General features: G+C 38.4%; 1 protein-coding gene across 8 annotated transcripts in view; it reads right to left on the bottom strand.

The window, feature by feature from the left end:
* Positions 1-25,266, bottom strand: part of LOC137239357 (uncharacterized) — a 126,524-nt gene that overhangs the window by 8,722 nt on the left and 92,536 nt on the right. For all 8 annotated transcript variants that reach the window (XR_010949335.1, XM_067764564.1, XM_067764558.1 and 5 more), the window contains 7 exons: positions 23,893-24,000; positions 12,292-12,379; positions 10,456-10,889; positions 9,730-10,387; positions 5,845-6,406; positions 3,351-3,548; positions 166-319 (listed from right to left, as the gene is read on the bottom strand). Coding sequence is in view for 7 of the 8 variants with exons in the window: in XM_067764558.1 (XP_067620659.1) it covers positions 166-319; positions 3,351-3,548; positions 5,845-6,406; positions 9,730-10,387; positions 10,456-10,889; positions 12,292-12,379; positions 23,893-24,000 (2,202 nt within the window). In the remaining variant the exon portion in view is untranslated. The remainder of the gene's footprint in view (positions 1-165; positions 320-3,350; positions 3,549-5,844; positions 6,407-9,729; positions 10,388-10,455; positions 10,890-12,291; positions 12,380-23,892; positions 24,001-25,266) is intronic.

Here is a 25,266-nt window from a genome sequence, read left to right as displayed (position 1 = left end):
AATTAAGTATTCATGGCACAAAGAGTTTATTGATTCGAGCGTATCGTAAAACTTTCAATTTCAAAAAAGGCGATTAACAGGAATCATTGTACCCGCCTGTCTTTTCTGCATGGCTTCGTGTCATATCTAGTATCCTACGAGAGAACTGAATTTCTCATAACTTACCCGATAGTGCTGCAATATTCCGTCTATTGGCGGCACATTTAGTGATCCTTTGGCCGGTGAGAACTCCCAAACAAAATGGTTGCCTGCTTCAATAACCGACTCAGGTTTGCAAATATATTTGGATCGTTGTTTTTGTGGATGAAGCTTCAGTCGTCTGAAAAACATTACAAGATCAATGATAGAGGCAAATAAGAAGGCTCATACAAATGTTTACAAAGGATAGCATCCTTGTAGAAATAACGAATGCCATCTTTATCAGGGAGTAAAGGTTTTATCGAAGACAACGCACAAGATTTTCGAACCTACGTCACTCTATAGTCAAAGAGCGGGCTGTTAATGTGGCAGAAACAATTTAAGAGAACATGGAATACAAATTCATTGTTATATTGGTCGTAAAAGACTTAATTGACGCTTAGCAGTTAAATGGTTTTGGTCGTCAAGCAAGTTGCGTTAGTAGTCTCTTTGCTGAGCGTACAGGCACCGATTGGTAACATCAAGGGAATTTAAATCGTCATTCTAGCGTAGTGTGGACCACACCCTTTCACTTCTTCTGAAGAGGGGCTCCAAAAAGAGTGCCTTCTCGACCGGACCACTATCTTTCGTTAACATAACATAGCATGGCCATCGTAGCCGCTATGTCTTATTCGCTGATCCATGTTGATTTATGCATCGTTTCGTTCACTGCTCATAGGTCTAGTACCACCTTAAGTTAGGTACGATAAGGCTCTAAACTAAACAACAGAGTCGGCAGCAGAATATTCTCGGAGAAGCTCAATCTAAGTGAGACCTTTCGCTTACCCGACCAATGCAGTGTGTTTCAGGCTGAACTCAAAGCTATCTGGGAAGCAGCCCTCTATCTTACTAACCTGCAGGTGACCAATTCTATTTCAATTTTCTCTGACAGCCAAGCTGCCATAAAATCCCTGCAATGCAGTAACACCTCGTCACTAGTGGCATTGAAGTACAGAGAAACCCTCAACAAACTAGCTGAAAATTGCAATTTAAGTATAATATGGGCTCCTGGCCACTGTGACATCTCGGGAAACTGCACTGCGGATGAGCTAGCTAGGGAAGGCACCAACCTGCAAACAATAACCTCCGCGGGTTGGGCCAGCCCTCCTCTAAACACTTGCAAACACTTCCTGCTATCTCTTTTCACGCATCAGGCAAACGCCAGATGGGCCAAGGAACCTACATGTAGTATATCCAAGCAAATCTGGCCTAAGCTGGATGGAAAGAGATCGCAAACGGTGATATTGTTAAACCGTATCTCTATAAGCCCACTAGTAGGCCTTCTTACAGGTCACTGTCTCATGGGCACTCACGGTGCCTATATGGGCCTGCAGACAAATGACTTCTGCCGCAGCTGTAGGGACGAGGAGGAGATAGAAAGCGTAGAACATTATCTGTGCCACTGTCCCGCACTGTCAAAAACCCGGTACCAGTGCCTCCACAGACACTCCTTTGGGTGCCTTGCGGAGCTTGAATCTATAAACCCAAACGACATCTTGCGTTTCATTAGGCAAACGCGCTGGTTTAGCCTCACTGGGGTCTAAACTTTCTTCTTCTTCGAAAAGTAGGATAACAGGAAATAGGGGCCCTGCGTGGTAGCACAACAGGCCACAACGGCCTACGTGAGTCTCCGCTCTGACAGCGGAGGCAGCCACTTTAACCTAACCTAACCTACGTACGATAAGAGGTGGTGTCAGCCCAGTGTTTGCTTAGCTGGCTCGAGGACCACTTGTCCAATGTATGCTGGAGTGCCCGAAATCCACGAAGGACCTCGCTTATTTATACTATCGCCAAGCGTTGCACTGCTTCCAACCTTTTGACCCTGAGCATCTAATGCTCTCCACGAGACCAGAACGCCATAGATGAGAAACGGCCATGTAGTATAGCTAATGTACCACGCTCGAAGAGAGTCCCCAGCGTCCCATGAGGCATGCCCCTTCTGACTTTTTCTAAGCCGTTGTTTTCCTCTCTGTCGCACCTACGCTACCTTTCTGCCACTCAACAATCTGCTGATGGATCCCACCACAGATAACTCGACTCCCAATGTTGAGGGCCTTTCAATTGTTACTCGTAGGATATTGTTGAAGCCTCCTTCTATATCAAAGAAAGCACAAATTTTTTGCTCTTCTGCAAGTGACCCCTTTATTAGTCTGACAAAAAAACGAAAACATATTTCCATAGAACTGCATATTCAATAGGAGGATTGAGATGTCGAAAATCGCTCTCGAGGAATCCATATCCTTATGTAACAATCAATGAAGCGTTTTTAAAAATAACGATCGCGCATTTGTAGTGAAAGTGACTTTGACCATACTCCGAGACATGGGAACATTACCTCAAACGCAAACAGTTGGTGTAAACGGGAGCCAGTCAGCTGCAAGAAACCTCCAAAGATCTCTGAAGCTACACAGGAATTACTTCATCTAGCCTCGGGGTCTTGTACGGCTTAAAAGATTTAATAACCCATGCAAGTGGGCCTTTCTAAAGGAGGAGGAATGGCAAACATCCGCAAAGGAAAATCCACCATCGCAAACGAGCTTATTCCGCTGGCAAAGCTAGGTTGCTCTTTGCGTACTTCAAGGAAGGGAAATCAGGACAGTTCACATATGAGGCGATTACATTTATCAAATTATTAAGTAAATAAAATTCGTTCTAAGACATAATCACAAATATTCCTCGTGAATGCTACCAAAGTCAGCACAGGGATATCCATATAACCTGTGTGTTTAGCCGATTGGATAACTACATATTTTAGCTTTCCTTGTGTATGACAAGGATATATCTCGAGCTCACTTTGACGACGCTTAATTGAAGGCAACCATCTCTGTCAGTGCAGTAATTTTGAAACAACTTGGATGTGAAGAAAAAGTGGCTCATTCGCTGTTAAGATGAAACATAAAAGCACATTGGAAATTTTTCTAGTTCGTCGCCAGTCCGAAGCAATGGCATTTAATGATAAAATCATAAATTTTCCGCAATTTGAACCTAACTAAGCTTACTGCCTCACATATTAAACTTGCGGAAGACATTATTTTCATTGCTTAATATCATGTTATTTATCCCCCAACAACTTCCTAAGAAACCAATTGAATTAACCGCAACTATGCCAACGTGTTCGATATACACCAATCACATACCTTCATACATATTGAAGACAACATTAATTTACTCACCTCCGCGTCTTGCGTTGTGTTAACAAAGCAGCTCGCAGCAATGGGTTTGTATGAGCGTATGGTTCTTGTTGCGCTTGTGGTGGTGGCTGTGGTTGGGGTTGCGTCACCAAAGGATCATCGGGGAATTGTAGATAGAAGAAAGCATTCTGAAAGGAGTAAGCGCCAAGATTGCGATAACGGAAACGATGATTGAGCGAGCTAAGTAAATATAAATAGCAGAAGAGAAGACAATACAAGATACAAAATTAGTATAAAATGCATGCAAATTAATTAATTCACAATTAGGTATGCTGCTATTGCTGTACTTTATATATAGACTATAAAGTGGAAGGCAGGCAGCTAAGCAATTAGTTCGAATATTACGTTAATGTTAATTGTTTGTCTGTTTATTGTGTCATAGCTACATAGCTGAGTGAGTTGATGTATTGTGGTATAGAGGGAGAACATTTTTTTTAGTACAGCCCGTGTGTGTTTACTAGGGGCGACTATCCCTTTATAACCGCCTCGCTACAGCTCCTACACCTATCGTTGAAGCATACTCCCATTCTATGTCTGTCACTCGTTATTGCTAATAGTGACCGACGCCGGTCTTTGCCACTTCATCCGCTTTTCCATTGCCGTCAATGTTTCTGTAAGTATGGTGGGCTCTGCTGCACCCTTTTAAGGTTATCGACGGCCTTAGAGAACGTACATGGTGAATCTAGCACTTTAAGCGGTACTCGACTGTCAGGGTATTCTCTAATAGAAAATTGCTTGCCGTCTCCATACCTGGTAGCTGTGCTTGAAAGTTACTAGCTGAGTTTGGAAGGCGAATAGATATATCGGAGGGAAACCCCCATACCAACACTGTAGTCTATTTTGAACCCGCCAAAGTAGAGTAAAGTGACGCACCTCTTGTAAACTATGTCGCCTGACCAATCTGTTCTCGAAATTTAGTTCGCTAGTTTTGACAAGACTTCTAAAAGGAGGTTTCACTCAAGGAAAAACTGAAGGCGATACAGGGCATGAAAAAAGGACGCAATGTGCCAAAATAAATATCGTTATGGGAGCAAGTGTTTTCTAAGATGAGCTTTGGGTTTCACTTTCAATTTATATTAGTAAGTCTACCAAGTTTAAATACTGGTAATTGGTATAGAGAGAACCTGAATATTCTTGTCAGAAGCCCCACAATAAAAGAGTGCGAAGTATGAGTTTATTTAGGCGGAAAAGCAGCACTTGTGGTAATTAATTTTCTCATCGTTTCTGTCGAGATTATCCATGACTAAGAGAGTAAGCTTAACTCTACAGCAAACTGCTCAAACATCAGGCTTGTATGAGTTTGTAATCACGGGAATATTGACAGCAACGAGAATGTAGAGGATCTTACAGAGCCAAGGCCATTAATGGAAGCCACTGAGGTAGTCCAGATGCATTATCCTCCACACGCATTAATGAAAAGAGACAAAGAGATAACAGTTTACAGCTGGTAGTCCTCGGGCGCCAACAACTAAAGAAACACGGACAGATTATATAACATCACTAGGTCACTTGAATCAAGGCAACTTAATACAATGCTCAACACTAAGCTATACCTAGTGGCAATAAAAAGTGCAGGTGTTGAATTTGGAGTTCCTGCTCGGGCGCCAGTTTGATTTTACACTATTTAAGGGAATAAGAAAATATTCAACTGAAGGTACAATTTATTTTATGAAAGAATACTACCTCAAAAATGGTCAGACCACGACGCTGATGCCTCTGCTCTCTTTTACAGTTAGTTAGAAACTGTGAAAAATTTATAATGTTTTGCTTAGCAGATTTGTCGTGCAAAAATGTATTAATTGCTATAAAAAATGTTCGAAGTAGTGTTCTAATAACACTTCAACATGCACCAAATTTTTACAAAACATTTTTTGCAAGAAATTTTTGTTAAGTGATACCATTGTGCGACACGCTGCTACCACAATCAGCAATAATTGAAGCATACCTGCAAGAGCAAAGCAAAACTCTTATCAGTAATGAATGGTTAAGAGCAATCCCAATGAGGTATCCGGATTCTGAAAGAACCAACCGTCAAAAGACTGCCTAAACCAAATATTGGGTTCAGCTTACAAAACTCGATTAGCACGTGAAAATAATCTATCAATTTTCAAAATTATTGCACAATAAAAAAAACTAAAACTTGGGAGGAAGCATCTCCGCGAGAAATCAAAATACAAATTTTATAATTTTGGAACAAAATTTCCCTGGCATCACGTATACTAAGGTCAAGTTGTCTACTGACATCATAATAGGTCTAATTTCACGAGTCAACTTGGAGCTCGAAACTGCAAAGCACTAGTTATCATAAAACTTGTACTTGTAACATTGTGTGAGTGCGTGTCAACATCCCCTGCTGCTACTCATACGCAACATAAACGAATCTCGTACCTGCCTACCACCTGCTTTAGTAGTATTGTGTGCGTATGCGTATGCCTACATCAATCTCGTTCACTTCTCTTTCACAATCGGTACTTACTTAATTAATTCGTTGAGCGTGTCGTTGTGGCGTGGCACAATGAATTCATCCAAATCCACCATAGCTAAATAACGGTAGCGATGCATTGTACGATAGAGGCAATCGTTGAGCGCTGCAAATAAACCTTCGGTGCGTATTTCCTTTTGTGAACGCATACGCAAATTCCATGGCAGAATATTAATTGTTGGCTTAGCATAACTTAGACTTTTATAACGCTTCACTGGTGGCAATTTTGCGCCGTGTTGTTGCTGTAACGGTGGTTTCGGTAGTAATCGCGGCGATTGTGGTGGTGGTGGTGGTTGTAATGCACCGGTTACTTCACTTTCATATGCTCTTGCAGATGCTACCGATGATTGCGTCTGTTGGGTTGAATGTGAAGTGCTTGTTGCATTTGTACGATTTTCATTATTTGCACTTACAACATTGCTTTTGTGATTTGCACTTTGTACATTATCGTTGTTGTTGTTAATGTTGTAGTTGTTTGTATTCAAATTGATGTTGTTATTGCTGCTACTGCTGCTGCTGCTACTTGCATTAGGATTATAGTAACCGCTTAACACAGCTGCGTCGATTATAATTAAAAATGTGCAGAAAATAAAAAAGGAGCGGGATTAAAGCACGAATTGAATATTGAGGAGTTTTAAGTTTTGCGTAAGAAAATTTGTTTATTTAATATTGTCATCACTATACGATCTCAAAGCTTTTTCTGCTACATTTTCTCAGAATCGCAAAAACCAAATGACTTGTGAAAGTTTAAGTTGTTCTTGTATATTCATCATAAAAATATTTTCCTTGGGAAGGCGGCTGTGAGATGGAGGAATTTCGAATCCTGCTTTCACGCTAAAGCTCGTGTGGCCTGAATGAGACGCGAAACGCACGAGAAGTCTACTTCTTCTCGGAAGGGGTGACATATCTCTAGTGGTCGGACTTGTAACCGGCTCCATATAATGACACTGCAGAAGCTGTAGAGACGAGGAGGAGTTAGAAACAGTTAAGCAATTCCCATGCGTTTTTTCTTCACTTTGGCCCAAATGGAAAACATTTCTGGTATCTCCCTTATTTGATGAGCTTTGTGATCTGGCTAATTCGAAACGTAAGAAATTCCTGACGTTTGCTGAATCGACCTGTTGGTTTGAGTCTGGGGAGAGATTCAAGTGATATCACACCGGGACCGCAGCGGTGGCCACTCTAACCTAACCGTAGTAATTTTTGACCACGCAGAACCTGGCATATATATACTTCTATAGTTATTCATCTTCCTTCCCTCGTGCTTTTTCTACAGCAACAGAAATGTTAGCATAAGCCAACAGCACATCGCATTAGTTCCGAACTAGTGCAGAGCTATTCCATTAAGAGACGGTACTAGTTCTAACTCTGTTTCCTCGCAGTGCTTCCAAATGACTTTAGCATAGTGACATCATACGAAATGACAAATTCCCCCCTTTACAGACCTTAAGAGTGCACTCTTAACTGGTTCAGTTTTGACTGATTAATTTATTAAATGCATATAGCTCAGATTCAAGCGCTGTTCGTTGAAATGTGACTGTCACTTGTACCGCTGTGCTTCTGATTATCACAAGTTTGGAGGTATTTATCAAACATATAGGTCGAAACTCTCGTTTTGTGTAACCGTCTTCCGTTTTTCTGTAGCGATATTATCTCTCGTGCTTGAAGGTAAAGAAATCATGTCAGAATAATATAACAGATTAGGTAAGGTTAGGTTGAAGCGCAGCCACCAGGGTAAACTCACTTGGCCAAAATGATAGCCCGATGTGATATCACATAAGCTGACGGTGACTAAAACTATATAATTTCGAATAAGACCAATTTTACCCTGTTTAACTCATTTCCGAGATAGAAGTACTTCTGCTTAGTTCTGGTAAAAGTTGGACAGTCAAGCTGAAAGCTCCACCATGATTCTACCTCGCCCCTTCTCCAAACAGAAAGAGGGGACTTTCTGTATGTTGAAATGTAAAGCATGGACTCTCTCTATTGGACAGTGACTCACCAAAACCCTCAACATTATTGATAGATGAGCTTTTGTGAACCAATTACTTGCAGAAGACCACCTGCCATCCACTTCGGGCCCGAAATATCTCGTTAACCTGCCCTGAAATGATCGCAAAGTGCATGGCTAGCTGTCTCGATGCCCATCTCTAGAGGAACGGATCACAGTTAGCTAGTAATTTAAAAAAAGCCCCAACATTTGTCAAAAAGTTTGGCCACTAACAATAAGTTTCTACAAACTGTCACGAAAAACTTACCAAAAGGTAATGATGCAGAACTTGTAGTAAAGCTAGCTTTTAGTTAGTTTCGAATCAGTTTCAGGCATTTTTATTTCAGAGCTTTTCAGTAGTTTTGGGACTTTCATTTATCAATTCTCCTTTACGAGATCAGGCTATTTCGGTATGATTATGGACGTTTTTTCGGAGTAGTTTAGGGTCAGATATTTTCATGACATTATTGGTATTTAATTTATTTAAAACGTCTGTTTCAAAATAGTTCTGCCAGATGGAAGAACTTGCGATTTGGAAAATTTTTTTTCAAGATCTTTTCGTATAAATTCGAATTTGATATCTTTTTTCAAAATTTTTACTCCCCCTGTCACGCCTCCCTCTTCTCTTCTCTGAAGTGTCTCCCTTCTCTTTATTTTAGTCTTTTTTTGCTTGCCTTTCGTCGCTCCCCTATCCCTTTCTGTTCGTCTACGTCTCTCTCTCCCTCTCCGTATTTTTCACTCTGTCTCCGTATTTATATTTCTCTCTCAAAATTATAACAAGAAGAGATTTCAGCCCATTTGCCGAGGGAAGATGATAAGCCCGAGCCCGCAGTCGATGATGATGCAATTATTGTTCACCCACCCGACTAGGACAAAGTCAGAATAGCAATAGCCAGATTGAAAAACCACAAGCTTATAGATTGCCTTTGCAGTGGGCATCACCATTTGTGCAAAATATGGTTGGACGAGTGCATGCTCGATAATTGGAATCTATGTGTTCTTTGCCCAATACAAAAGAAGGGAAAACCTGCAAACTGCTCCAACTTTCGCGGTTGAATAAAACTTCGGCAAACAATTCGTACAGAGTTCAATTGTTTTCTTTAAGGAAACAAGTGTATAGTTTCGTCCAGAAAGATTTCCTAAAATTTACTTTCGCACAAAACACAAGTCACTTTGTTTCAACTCTGTGTAATATTTCGTTTCTTTTACTTTCATGTGGGGTTTTTTTGGGTTAGATTTGTTATAACGCTAATGTCTTAATTCAACTTTAAGGCTCTGCCTCTGCATAAGTCATAAAAGTTGGTTGTATGTCTTCAGAAAATACCAACTTCCTTCTCTAAACTAGTCTACGAATAGTACTTAGTAACCTAAGCACATGCCTAATGTCTAACCCAACTAATCTCTAATGCTAACCTAAGCACATTTACCGTTTACGGCAATATATCATATTAAACAAAATGCCGCCTATATTCCCAATCGTCTTGCGTTTTTTGTTCATCCCTTCTTTCCCTTCTACTTTCTACGCGTCTTCTGTAGCAACTAACACTTCATGTTATTTCGCTCAATCCTTCCTTTTTCCTCTCACTTTTCCAATTTCTTTGCCGAACCTCTTTCATTCAGTTCCATCCTAGTACTCTTATGCTCTCGCTGCCACGACGGTTTAGCCTTTATGAGAAACTGCTCAGGCACGCAGCATGCTCTTAACTTTCAATTCTAAATACATCATGTCAGTTTGAAATAATTCGCAGCATGCATATTTCATTATATATTTGTCACATTGAACCCAAAACGACTCCCTGAAGATGCCTACCTCTACTAGTACTCCAAATATTAATAATAAACTTAATTTGACACTCTCAAAGAAACTTCCTAAATCAAATTGAACTTACCATCGACTTTAGCTGCATCCTGTCCCATTAGCGTCATACCCTTGCCTAGCACTTCAGCCAAATCCACATCCCAAGCTGACGACATATTTGGCACATCACCATCAATATAATGTTGCAACACACAAGTGGCATGCGGACCCAAAGTGTGATTATAAAATGTAAAATGAGCAACACCCATGAGAGCATAAAATTCGATAAACTCCATTAGATACAGAGCTTGATCATAATTGAAATGGAAGGGTTTAACACAAACGGCAATTTTGTCCGGTATCTGTTCTTCGGAGGGCAAACCAAAAGGCAAATATTGTGCGCCCAATGGTGACATTGTTGCAGGTGTTTTGTATTGATGACGTTGTTGTAGTTGCTTAGACTGTGATTGTGGGTGTGACAGCAAAAGTGTTCGTTGTTCCTGCTGTCTCAGTGTGGTTGCATTACTTAACGCTGCTGAATGATTGTTGCTATTCGCTGTTGGTGGTGGTGTGCGAAGATGTGCGAAGTCAGGATCCCAATCGGTGTTACGTAAACGCATAAGATTGCCTGGTGGGGCGCGTAAACGAGCTACAATGCTAACATAACGTGGCACTTCCAACTCACCGCTACGTACTGGACAGAGCACAAATACAGCGCTATATTTAAGATTCCAATTTTCGCGTATGACCTTTGCGTGAGGAAGTGGGAAAAGAGTTAAGAGTGTGCACAAAATAAGCGTACAAAAATATCTTCTACCTTCACACGCGCCATCACTGTCGCTGACACATAGGACGGCGTATGATGTCCTGGCTCTTTGGGATACCAAAAACGACACCAAACACGCTCCGGTGTACGTGTCTTGGTTGCGCCAATAACGCGCACCAATTTCGCGCCATCACGTCTATCATAATAGGCCGAAAATACGAAAAACTTAAAGCGTGTGCCATTGACAACCTGCCAAACACCATCGATTGGCTGTACGCCAATTGGATAGTGTGGCAGTGTCTCCTCTACTTTGGCGGGTAATATTTTACCCCAGGGTATGGGCGGCGCGCCCATACCGCCACCGCTTGTTCGCACAGCTGCTCCACCTGGCGCGGCGCTATCAGAACCGCCACCGCGTGCTGCAGATTCACCACCAGAATTGATTAGAACGCCCGCCACACGTCCGTTTGCATCGCCATCGGCATCTGTAAAATATAAATGAATCAATGAATGTATGAAAGAATTAAATTGAATGACTAAATAAGGAAGTGTGTGCGGGTGAAAGTCGGTGTATTTCTATGACGATGATCACATCATCCGTGAATTGGCCAAAGGCTGCATTTTATCTGCAGACATGCATCGCGCTGTGCTCACTCTTCATTCATCGCCCTACCATCGATGACAACAATTAGAAATGTGACCGAAATGCGCAATTTCCGCTGTTCGACAATGGGTTTATTTGAGCTATTCGCCCATACAATAGATATTGTGCATATTCGTTTATTCTACTTAGCCTTGGCCATAAAGGCACTTCAGAATTATTGAAATTGTTTTCGGCAGTGTTCGGACAAATTTGTATAAGTGGTAGATTTACCAAAAGGGTTGTGGCAGATTTCAGAAGCAAGGTAAATAAATTGTGCCTACTTCCAGACTCATGTAGTGTATTCAAGCGGAGGCCTATGTCATAGATAGAGTAGCTAGATTGCCCCGGGACAGTACAGTTCCAGACACCGATGTAACGATCTATGTCGACAGCCATGCCACCTTAAAGGTTTTAGAATCCGACGTGATTAAGTCGGATATAATGCGGTCATGTCGAGACTCGCTGGCATCTATAAGGCATTTCATGAGCTTCTGAGTACAGCGATATTGAAGCCAAGGGCGCAGCTCCGTACGACCACTGCAGCGTTATCTCCTGAGAAAAATCTATAAATATGAGATTAGGGCAACGGACTAACTGTGTTGTTTGCGAGGTATCATGGTCCTTATGCCCATGTTTAGATAAGAAAATAACTAGCTTCCTGCTCAAGCGAAATAAATATGCAGTGAGAAAACTTACGGTTGTCATTATAGGTTAATGCGCTATTGCATCGATGCTCCGTTGGTGGCGCGTACCAACAAACTTCCTATGCAGAAGCCGTCATGATGCGAATTCACCAATATCTCTATCGATGTACTGGTCTGCAAACAAAACGACACAAATTTTTGGGCCTACGGTTTTTCGACAGTCTGTTAGAGGTTGGGAAGATGGATCTTTCACTCCTACTTAAGTTCATTAAAGAAAGCAAGCGGTTCATTGATGGCTGTTGGGATGTAGTCTGGTTCGAATATGCGGCAACTCGGCACTCACTGCAGGTGCTCACAATGGACAGAAATTTCTCCAAGTTGTACTGATTTTTATAAAATCCGGGCACAAAGCTTTTATGAAGTAAAAATTTAGTAGATCTACCACTTGGTGGTGAAAGTCCGAACACTGGTTTTGGTTATGCTTGGAGTTATGTGCTCTTAAATTATTTTCAGTTAAATCACCTCAGCCTTATAACAGCACACACATGCTTACATACATATGTCATTTGATTAAATTTTAGTTTTCAATTATTTACTCACCTTGAATGTTTAATTTATTATCACGAAATTGTACAAATCCTAATTTATTATCACTTAATAGATTTTCGTCCAGCAAATCATAATCATCCTGCAAAGAGAAAATCAAAAGACCTTGAGTTTAAATTGGAGATAAAAAATGAAACTTTTTAATTAAGTACGCTTTAAGGTAATATGAGCAAAGTTTATTATTAGAAGGCCCGGCTGCACTGCGACCTTTATTGGGATCTATTGTATGTGTAGACTTTCAATGAATTAAAGTACCTCTTTAGGCTTTTTACTCCATATCACAGGGGATTAAAAGTCACGCCACCTAGATCTGAGAGTCTCTGCCTTGCTAGGAGGACGCATTCGGATAATGTGACTGCAGGGCTCTGGTCTTTAGAATGCTGCTATAGCATCCTACTTGGTTAGGTAGTCGGTCTGTTCATTACCTTCATGATACCCTTCATGCAAGGGAACTCATCCTAACAAAACCTAGTTTTTGGCTCCAAGATCATTTAGGACTCTAATGCAATTATCCAATGGCTAAGAGGTATTCGTGTAAGACTGGTATCGATGCCATTAAATTTTGATCCATCCTTGAATCTGATCTCTAACTCGGGATCAGTAAATGGATTGCCTGTTTCTCACAGAGTTCTCATATGAAATGCCATGTTTTCGATATTTTGCTCAGAGATATTTTGAAGTTTTAGTCATAGCAGCAAGTATTGCCCCGTTGTAGATTAGAGTCGGGAAGGTAGGCATTCTCACTGAAACACTAAGTGCATTAGCAGGGGACGTTCTCATCGCACCCATTATTATAAAAACCAGTCAATGCAGTTTACGTAGTTTTATTATTGGTGTTTTGCGTGGTCTTCGCGCTACACAACCCCTTGAATCAATTTAGTATTTAAGTCGCCTTTTAAGACAGGCATACCTGTCGCGGGTATAGGCTAAGCCTCCTTACCTGGGCGTTGCTTCGATATAAGAATAGACAATCGTAAATGCGAAAGCGTCAAATGAAAAGTAGAAAACACCAATTGTAAATGAGAACAGTAAATTGTAAATACGAAAGCTTCGCTTCGACATGAGAATGGTTACTTCTAAATGAAAAAGCGTCAAATGAAATTTCTAAGGCTCAACTTTAGCTGAGAATAGTCAGTTGTAAATGATAATAGTTAATCGTTAATGCGAAAGTATTGCATGGAAATAAGAATAGTCAATGGTGAATGCGAAAGCGTCATGTGGAAATGAGAATAGTCAGCTATAAATGCGAAAGCGGCACTTTGATACGGGAACAGGTACTTATAAATGAGAAACTTGCGAATTTCGAAAGCGTCCATTGTAATTGAGCATTGTCAGATGTTAATTAGAATGGTCAATTAAAAATGCGAAAGCGTCATTTAGAAATGAGAGTAGAATATCTTAAATGAGAAAGTATCAAATGAAAATACGAAAGTGTTATGGGATGACTCTTGGAATTTTCTAGAAAAGTTCTCTAGAGAATTTATGGTGCAGAAGCGAAACTAAGTGATGAGCTGAGTTATGTATATGCAGAGATGTATACAGTTTAAAAGCCGAGGAAGACGCTCAGTATCAGACATGTTGGGTATTAGCAATTTCATTTTGAAGGAGAGGAAGCGCAGACCTACACTTATATTTTAGAGACAGGTGAACGAGAAATTGATCCCCCTTTGTGCTCCCAAATTTGCGTCTGTTATCGCATAATCGTGATATCCTTTCCATACTTTTTAATTTTCTTTTCACGTTAGGCCTTTGGACGATACCTGTGGGTTATTATTGCCGCCAATTCTACATACATTAAATATAAACAACCAATCAACATCTTCACTTAATTTAAATATCTCGTATCACTTTAATTAAATTACAGTAACAAAGAATAACTACAAAACACAGTATTATCAGTTTTCCTTTTTTTTTTAATAAATACAAAGGAATATGTAAAGCCTTGCAGCAGAATGATAATTTCAAAATAACAATGAAATCTTTATGACTTTTTGTATATATTCGAATAACAAAATTAAATCACACTCATGAAAATTGCATTACTCGCACTTTATTTATTGTTGAAAGAACATAAAAATATTCACCCATACATATACAATTGCCTTTATATTGCGTTAATTACTGATTTTAATGCAATCTGCAACGATTCACATTGTTTCGAGTTAAGTACCCAAAATAAGAATGGAGGGAGGTAGACTTTTTGCGTTTGTTTAATAAATAAAATTACACTGTTAAAAATTAAAGCCCTCCGCTGAAACTTTGTTGTACTACACACATTAACTAACCGGACTTGGTTTACAGTTGAGATTATACAGGTATTCGTGGAAGTGAATGCTCACAGTTTTCCAGAGAAGTCTATATAAAATACTTTATCTTATCTTATAACTTTAAACGAGCAATTCTTGTTTGTTTGTATAGCCGAACGACCTCGGGAACGGCTCAACCGATTTAAATGAAATTTGGCACAGAGATAATGTATCACCTTATAAGTCTTTCTACCTAGGTGTTGCCACTCAGAATGTATCACACGGTTGCCACCTATTCGAAATTAAAAAAATTGCATGAGATATGCCGATATGGGCATCAAACGAAAGGTATTTCACTCCGCATTACAATTGGGACATTTTTGAGTAGGGTTGTCATCTAGGGTTGCTACCTATTCGAAATAAAAAAAAAATGCATGAGATATGCCGATATGGGTATCAAGAGAAAGGTATTTCACTCCGTATTGCAATAGCGACATTTTTGAGCAGGGTTGCCACCTATTCGAAATTAAAAAAAATTGCGTGAGATATGCCGATATGGGTATCAAACGAAAGGTATTTCACTCCGCATTACAATAGGGACATTTTTGAGTAGGGTTGCCATTTAGGGTTGCCACCTATTCAAGATTTAAAAAAAATTGCATGAGATATGACGATATGGGTATCAAACGAAAGGTATTTCACTCCGCATTACAATAGGGATATTTTTGAGTAGCGCTGCTATTTAGGGTTGGGGTAGTTAGCCGAAATAGTACTCTATTTACTCATATTCTATTAAAGCTTTAAAGGAGAACATTAAAGTTAAAAATCTTCGTAAACAATTTTGCACATGATTCGGCTTAATTTTAAATAATTTTCTTTTAAATGAATAATTGCTTAAATTTCGCACAGATTACTATTCGAAAGATTTCGCAGCACAACTAAATGTTGCCGAGCAAAGCTCGGTCGCCCAGGTACTGAATTTTAACACTTGTTTTTCAGTTAAGTTTAAGATTTAAACAGATTCTGTGACTTATGGCTATTTTGGTTTTGTTTTAAAATAATTTTATATTTGAAAACTTATTGTTCAGTAAAGTTTAAAATTTAAACAAAATGAAGATTCTATAACTTAGGATAATTTTCACGAACGCAGCTAAATAAGAAAGCTACTCGGCTTTTATTTTTAGGTTTTTAGTAGCGTTTTGGAACCTTTTGGGTTTGTTCTAAAAAGTTTTTAATATTTTGCATATACTTTTCAGTTAAGTTTAAAATTTAAACCGAGGTATGATTCCATAACTTCTCGTAATATTCACAGAAAAACAAAAAAGCTGATCTGTTTATATAAATTTTAGCTGCAAGCTTAAACAATGAAGCTTTGTTCTCAAATAGCTTTGAAATTTTAGACTTTTTGTTCATTAAGTTTAAAATTCAAACCAAATTAAGATTCTCTGACGTTTGGTAATTTTAACGAATGAAATTCAACAGAAAAGCTACACTGCTTATATAGATTTTCAGCAGCAAGTTTAAACCTTTTGGTTTTTTCAAGCTGTATCGCAATTTTAGACTTAATGTTCAGTTAAATTTAAAATTTAAATCAAAATAAGATTCTGTGATTTCTAGTGACTTTTATGAATGACTTTAAACAAAAAAGTTATTCCGCTTACATTGATTTTCAGCAACAAGTTAGAACTTGTTGAATTTGTTTTAAAATAGTTTTGAAATTTGAGAGTTGTTGTACAGTTAAGTTTAAAATTTAAACCGAATTAAAAATCCAAAACTTATGGTAATTTGCATGGATAAAATTAAATAAAAATGCTACTTTTTTATTTAGATTTTCAATACAAAGTTTAAACTTTTTGGGTTTGCTTTAAAAAGTTTTAAAATTTAAGACTCAAGTAAAAAAAAAAATTAAAAAAAAAAACTAAGCCGATTAATAATTTCAAATTCGGGTACACATTTTTAACCATGTACAAATACATGCACTCAGAATGAACTCAGAGCATTTAGTTGCAAAATATCCCACAACCAATACGGAAGCAAAGCCTACCTAACCAGCCAACTGAACTGTTTTGCCTTATAAGCGATTGGTATTCTCAACACGAAAATGTCCTAAAAGGGGTTAATTGTCAGAATTCGATAAGAAATAAGCCAGTCTAATACTAAATCATCAGCACCATTATTATACGGCGCTTAACCAGCTGAACGATTTTGCCCATTTCGTAACCAGTCAGACCAGCTATCTTGCGACGCCAAATAGGGGGTCACCAAGGGAGGGCAAATCTGCCTCCACATGCCTCTCACAACTCAGTGGAGGAGTCTACCCCTTCTCCAACTGAGGTGTCATTATACCCCTTTGATACTGGCAGTAGCCATCACTGACAGGACCATAAATATTCCGGAGAACTTTTCTCACAAACACTCCACTAGGAGTAATTCGATTGTATTTACAAATTTTAGCTATAAACTGTTATGTTAACTAACTGGTTAGATAATTTACTACGGGCTATGTATTCGTTGCTATGTATGTCTGCATCTACGAGTATAGAGCTATATGTAGATTACATATAAGCTTTTTCAGTAACAAAAAAAAAATTATAATAACTGAGAGAGGGTGGTGAACGAGTTATAAGATTTTGTAAAATGCATTTACTTCGGGCTCAACATTTTTTCCATGCGCAATTTTTATTAATAAATGCAAATCCATTTTGCGCAAAGGAAGAGGGTAAGCCCAAAAACAATGAAGCGAAAATCAAAGTGAGTAAAAAAAAAAAAAAATGTGAATGAAATTAATGCAACAAAAAGTTTTGCTTTTTAGTGAATGCAAATACCTTCAGTATACATACAGTGTTGTGTAATTTAATAGAAGTATAAACTTTTTTATTTATATTGGCGGCCACCGTGGTGTGATGGTAGCGTGCTCCGCCTATCACACCGTATGCCCTGGGTTCAACTCCCGGGCAAAGCAACATCAAAATTTTAGAAATAAGATTTTTCAATTAGAAGAAAATTTTTCTAAGCGGGGTCGCCCCTCGGCAGTGTCTGGCAAGCGCTCCGATTGTATTTCTGCCATGAAAAGCTCTCAGTGAAAACTCATCTGCCTTGCAGATGCCGTTCGGAGTCGGCATAAAACATGTAGGTCCCGTCCGGCCAATTTGTAGGGAAAAATCAAGAGGAGCACGACGCAAATTGGAAGAGAAGCTCGGCCTTAGATCTCTTCGGAGGTTATCGCGCCTTACATTTTTTATTTATTTATAAACTTTCAACACCACCCAAGAAAGTTGGTGAAAATATTGTTATTTGTGGATATATTTACTGTGGATGGGCCAAACTTCCTCAAATGTTATGTAGTTTTTGATGTGTAAACATCTTTTCTCACGGTGCTCACGGTGTCGAGGAATCCAGAATGTAAGCATAAGCTATGTAAGTGTAACAGTAAGCGTAGGCTTTGTATGTGATATGCTATACATATGGAGCTGTCGATTATTTATCGATGCGTAAACGCTTTTTTTATCGAAAAGTTAACGATTATTTATCGAAAATGTATCGATATGTTATCAAAAATTTTCGATTCGTTATCGAAAATTTATCGATTTGTGATAAAAAATCGATATTTTATCGAAAAGTTATCGATTTGTTATCGTTGTTCACACCTCGAAAAATTACTTGGTAATTACGTTCTTTTTTTCTAAAAAAAAGTTGCACAAATAACTATATGTAGCAAGGCTACACCTAATTACTTCTGAGCACAAGTACCATTCATACTAGTGTAAATATAATACACTGGTTTTGGAAGTTCGCAATACTGATCGCGAGAATTTTATGGTGTGTTCACATTAGAGCCTTAATGCTGGCAAAAATGCTTAATATAACTGTCATTCACGTCATCTTGAAGTTTGATGCGGGTTGTTTGCGTTGAAGCTTCGATCCTAGCATAGATAGTTCTCACCACACTCGAGGCCCAGGCCCACAGATCGACGAGCTATGCAACAAAATAAACGGCTACCTCCCTGATCTCTCCAGTTTCTTCACCTCGCGAAACCCGACATTATAACCAACTAAGTCACAGGCGACCTTATTTACAACATGGACGTCCCAAATATCGCACGTTTTGAACGTCCACGTCAATGGCACTACGCTACCGACTGTATTACACCCCAAAATCTTGGGTGTGACGTTCGATCAGGATCTACATTTTGGTGAGCATGCAGCCGCAGTTGTACCGAAAATCCAAAATAAAATAAAAAAAATAAATATAAGGCGCGATAACCTCCGAAGAGATCTAAGGCCGAGCTTCTCTTCCAATTTGCGTCGTGCTCCTCTTGATTTTCCCTACAAATTGGCCGGACGGGACCTACATGATTTTATGCCGACTCCGAACGGCATCTGCAAGGCAGATGAGTTTTCACTGAGAGCTTTTCATGGCAGAAATACACCCGGAGCGCTTGCCAAACACTGCCGAGGGGCGACCCCGCTTAGAAAAATTTTCTTCTAATTGAAAAACCTTATTTCTAAAATTTTTGATGTTGCTTTGCCCGGGGTTTGAACCCAGGGCATCCGGTGTGGTAGGCGGAGCGCGCTGCCATCACACCACGGCCGAAAATCCAAAGCCGTAATAAAATTCTCAAATCTCTTGCTGGTAGTACTTGGGGAAAAGATAAAAAACGCTCATTACCAGTTAAAAAGCAATTGGCCAGCCGAATGCATGCTACGCGTCCCCAATATGGTCGCCAAGCCTAAAGATTACCCACTGGAAGAAGCTACAGGCCTGCCAAAATACTGCCGTCAGAACCGCCACGGGTTGTCCCCTTATGTCCCCAGAACACCATCTACATAATGAGGCGAGAATACTCCCAATAAGGGAAAGAAATGAAATTCTAACCAAACAGTTCCTGAGGAATACCCAGAAAACTGGGCATCCCAACAGACATCTGATTGATGAGCCAACACCGCCCAGGGGCTTAAGGAGCCACCTCCGTGAGCTCTATGAGGAAATACGGCGTCTAAGAACACAGCCGTATGATGCCAAAAAACATAAACAGGTACTTGGTGAACTCCATAAACAGGCGTCGGACCTCTATATCAGGAATTGCCCGGTGAATCCAGTACTCAAAAGATTATACCCTAAACTTGCAGAAGAGGAACGCACGCTCCCTAGGGAAACGCGAGTCACTCTAGCCCAACTTCGATCTGGATACTGTAACAGGTTAAACTCTTACCTATCCAGAATCAACCCCGACATAAAAATGTATGCCCTGCTTGCAATGTGTCCCCACATGACACCAACCATCTCTTCAATTGTAATGTGGAACCAACGCCTCTAACACCTCTCTCATTATGGTCCACCCCTGTTGAAATAGCAAGTTTACTCGGACTCCCGTTAGCGGACATTGATGACAATTTGTGATCAGTCAGACCTATTGGATGGGACGAAGCACTGCTACAACAACCACACTCGAGGCTACATGTGTACTTAAGAATTTTCAAAGCTCCACTCACACTAAGCATCAGATTAGACATGAACTCCACCTTAGACATGCTTCAGGTGTTGGCTATTATGGAACTAAGTTGACGCAATACAGAAACGCTGACTACCTCGTTGTTGTCCAAAATTGTTGCCATAGTTCGACGCAGCGAATGGAGGCGATGAAACTGACAGCTGTGTTAACAGACCCGTATTTATAGACTTTTGCTCCCTGCAGCTAATGTACGTACATTAATAGACTGACTCTTGTGCTGGTGGCTCTTTTGCTAGACGTTCTTGTAAATAGCTTACGCTAGTAGTTATAATATGGGATAGTTCAAAAGCGTTCACAGTTTCCAATATAGAAACTTATATTTGGAGCTAAGGCATGGGTCATGATTTCTTTTACTTAAGAAGATTTGACCTTTTGAGCTTTTGTTAATGAACACTTTCTTCTATTCATCATTCTTCTAGTTTCGGTTGAATCTTAAGCAAAATTTAGACTAGTCTTCTTCTTTCCTCTAGTGGAGTTTGGCTAATGCACTCCAACTTCTTTGTAAAACTTTCCAAACACTATCCTTACTAACATTCTCGTGATTATCTCCTCCTTGGTCATATATGAATCGGAGATATTTGGCTGCTTAAATCCGATTGTTGTACAAACGGTTATCGTTGCTATTGTATTGCACAGCACTGCTTATAGACAAGTACAATAGCACACAGACGGGCCAATTTCCGGTGAGCGCAAAGGTCTAAAACGAACAGGTAAAGAGACATCACAAAAAAAAATAAAACAAGTAAGAACGGGACTGTCTTCGGCTGTGCCGAAGACTTCATACCTTTCATGAATGGGGCTGAACAATAATCTTATCCCGTTCGTAATCTCCGAATAATCGCATGTATAAGATAAGAAATATATAGTGAACAGATCTACATACCTTAACGATTTTTAAGATAAATATAAAATAAAAAACGGGTAGGTACTTTGTGTGAGGATGCAAAGTTTCAGGTTTTTTGTGGTCTGCGTGTAAAAACTATGACTACGAATCACGTATTTCAAAAATATATGACGAAAACGTAACTATTTGATGAAATTTGATGAATTTTGAAGATTCTAGCCGTAAAAAAGGGGTCAAAATGACAGTTTATATGAAGTATATAATATATATACGACCGATCTCTATGATTTTTTCAGACAACAATATATGCTATATACGTAAGCATTTTGTGAAATTTGAAGCTTCTAACTGTTAAAACGGGGCAGAAATTGCGCAAAGTTTCTTATCTGAACAATCGGTTGTATGAGATATATACTATGTGTACCACCGATCTCAACGATTTTTTCAGACATCAATATATGCTATACACGTAAGCAGTTGGTGAAATTTGAAGCTTCTAGCTGTTAAAATGGGGCCGAAATCGTAAAAAAAATATTTATATACTATATATATATACTATATATACCATCATATATATATTATATATATCACCGATCTCTATGATTTTTTGACACAACAATACATACTATATACGTAAGCAATCGGTGAAATTTGAAGCTTATAACTGTTAAAATGGGGAAGAAATTGCGCAAAGTTTCTTATCTGAACAATCGGTTGTATGGGATATATACTATATATACCACCGGTATCTATGATTTTCTCAGACAACAATATATGCTATACACGTAAGCATTTGGTGAAATTTGAACATATCTAAACGATTTTAAGATAAATATAAAATAAAAAATAGGTAGGTAATCTGTGTGAGGATGCAAAGCTTCACGTTTTTTGTGGTCTGCATGTAAAAACTATGGCTACGAATCACGTATTTCAAAAATATATGACGTAAACGTAATTATTTGATGAAATTTGATGAATCTTGAAGCTTCTAGCCGTAAAAAAGGGGTCAATATGACAGTTTATATGAAGTATATAATATATATACGACCGATCTCTATGATTTTTTCAGACAACAATATATGCTATATACGAAAGCATTTTGTGAAATTTGAAGCTTCTAACTGTTAAAACGGGGCAGAAATTGCGCAAAGTTTCTTATCTGAACAATCGGTTGTATGAGATATATACTATGTATATCACCGATCTCAATGATTTTTTCAGACATCAATATATGCTATACACGTAAGCAGTTGGTAAAATTTGAAGCTTCTAGCTGTTAAAATGGGGTAGAAATTGCGAAAAGTTTCTTATCTGAACAATCGGTTGTATGAGATATATACTATATATAGAACCGATCTCTATGATTTTTTCAGACAACAATATATGCTATATACGTAAGCAATCAGTGAAATTTGAAGCTTATAGCTGTTAAAATGGGGTAGAAATTGCGAAAAGTTTCTTATCTGAACAATCGGTTGTATGAGATATATACTATATATACAACCGATCTCTATGATTTTTTCAGACAACAATATATGCTATATACGTAAGCAATCGGTGAAATTTGAAGCTTATAGCTGTTAAAATGGGGTAGAAATTGCGAAAAGTTTCTTATCTGAACAATCGGTTGTATGAGATATACTATATATACAACCGATCTCTATGATTTTTTCAGACAACAGTATATGCTATATAAGTAAATATTCGGTGAAATTTGAAGCTTCTAGCTGTTAAAATGGGGCTAAAATTTGCGAAAATATATATATATATATACTATATATATATACTATATATACCACCATATATATACTATATATACCACCGATCTTTATGATTTTTTCAGGCAACAATATATGCTATATACGTAAGCATTCGCTGAAATTTGAAGCCTCTAGCTCTTAAAATAGGGCAGTAATTACGAAAAGTTCCTTATCTGAACAATCGGTTGTGGGGGATATATACTATATATACGACCGATCTCATAAATTTTTTCAGGCAACAATATGTTCAATATACGAAAGTATATGGTGAAGTTTGAAGCTTCAATCTGTTAAATTGGGTAAGATATTACAAAAATCCTCTTTTTCTGAAAAATCGGTTGTATGGAGGATATATGCTATAGTGGTCCGATCCGGTCGGTTCCGACAAATGTCTAATCGGACACCCAAATACACCTGCTCACCAAATTTTATCAAGATATCTCAAAAATTGAGGGACTAGTTTGCATACAAACAGACAGACGGACAGACGGACAGACGGACATGGCTAAAACAACTCAGCTCTTCAACCTGATTATTTCGGTATACTTAATGGTGGGTCTATCTATTTTCCTTTAAGGACTTACAATTTTCGGTTTCGTGACGAAATTAATATACCATTTCATTTTCATGAAAGGTATAAAAATAAAAATATGAAAAAATCACCAAATCAGTTAATCATAAGCGCTGCGGCAACAACAGCAACGACAAAAGTACAACAATAGCAATGCATTGCGAAAGTCTGCAACTGTTGTTGAATTATAATTTTGCATAATTTCAACAGTACCGTGGCATGGCGCTTTTTACCATTTATTTATAAAACCGTGGTCGTTGCTGTTGCTGGCATTTTGAGTTTTACAGCTTTTTTCTGTTTTCGCTTTGCAAAAAAAAAAAAAAAACAAAAAAAAAAAAAAAAACAAAGTTAACTTAAGCTCGCTGCATTGTAACTTTGTCAGGCTTAATTTTTGCTTTAGCTACAGTGAATTTTAATATTGTTCGAAGTACTGTGTGTATGCAGAAGTACATACACATGCATACACACATTTTTTAAAAGCATAATTTTCATTTTGCATTTGCTTATGCCAGTTCATGTTTCTAATCTTTGCCTTATCTGCACTTGGGCTTTAGTTAGCGTATGCTCTCACAGCTTTTAAGTAGGTACATACATATGTACATAAGTACATAAATTTTTTTTACGTAATTTTTTCTTTTTTTCATTGCAAAAATAAACTTACCTTCACATTATCATAATCCGGCATTGAATCTCCGGAACGTGAGCCATAGTTATTGCCATGCCGTAAGACCATCATCCCAGTGCGCGAACGGTCGTCGATCATGAACAGCTTTTGCCATTGCAACAATAAAGCATCAGAAGCATTTTGAAAAAAATAATGTGAGAGAAAAAGTTGATGCATTATTTTACAATTAAAATGTAATATTGCAAAAAAAATTTTTTGGGGTTAAATTTTTTGTTCAAGATAAAATATGCGAATGCCTTAAACGTAAGTGGAAAACAATCGCCCAATGACCAAAGAGTGAAGACTGGTACCGTTTATACCCAGCCGTACTTGTACACACTGACTTTGACTGGATAACGGTTGGTTGTACAGGTATAAAGGAATCGAGGTAGATTAGACTTCCATAAATCAAAATCATCAGTATCGAAATATAATTTGATAAAGCCATGTCTGTCCGTCTGTCCGCCCATTAACACGATAACTTGAGCAAACATTTACCTATCTTCACCAAATTGGGTATACGGGCTTATCTGGGCCCAGAAAGGATTGGTATTAAAAATGAGCCATAAAAAAAAAAATAAAGTAAAATTCGATATCGAAAATTTAGAAAAATAGAAAAAATGTGATAATTCAAAAATGAATACCGCTAAGCTAATGAAATTTGATAGGTGGATTGGTTCTATAACGCAAAACGTAAGATCCAAACCATTTGGAATACGGACGTGGCACCACACACATTAAGAAGAAGAAAATATGGAAGAATACAAGCCATAAATCAAGAGCCGTTAGAGATATTACATTGCAATAATTTCTTGCTTTAGTATTTTCTCTTTCTCCCACTCTTTCTCTATCTCTATATTCCTCTACCTCTATATCCGCTTCTCTCTCCCTCAGCCTTTGCCTTTCCTACTCCCTGTACCTCTCCCTCACCCTACACTCCTCTTTAATTTTGTACCATCCATTAATTTCGTTTAGTACCCATATAACTAAAACTCATCAAGGGATACCCTTGGTCCACATTTATGAATTGAGATATCGCACTAAATGTATTCTATATTGAAGTCCCTATCAACGACTTTCATTTGATATCCGCATTGTACGTATAGATTGTGGGGTTATCCAAATCCACGTTTTGGTCTCAAGGCCCAAGGCACCCAGTGGTATAAAATATAGCTTAGAACCCTCTCGCAGATCTATCGAATATATGTAAAAAATTAAAAGAAAATCGTTCCAGTAGCTTCAAAGTCTTTTCAAAAAAAAAAAATTTACGACTTCAACCCATCATGCGAAAAGATAACTAGCGGTTCTGCAAGTGAGCCCAAAATGCTGTAAAACAGCATTTAATCTATTCAAAGCTTTATTGAACTCGAA

Source organism: Eurosta solidaginis, chromosome 2, assembly GCF_040869045.1.
Source record: "Eurosta solidaginis isolate ZX-2024a chromosome 2, ASM4086904v1, whole genome shotgun sequence".
NCBI lineage: Eukaryota > Metazoa > Arthropoda > Insecta > Diptera > Tephritidae > Eurosta > Eurosta solidaginis.
The sequence above is the reverse complement of the archived record's forward strand: the minus strand, read 5'-3'. Positions and strand labels throughout refer to the sequence as shown.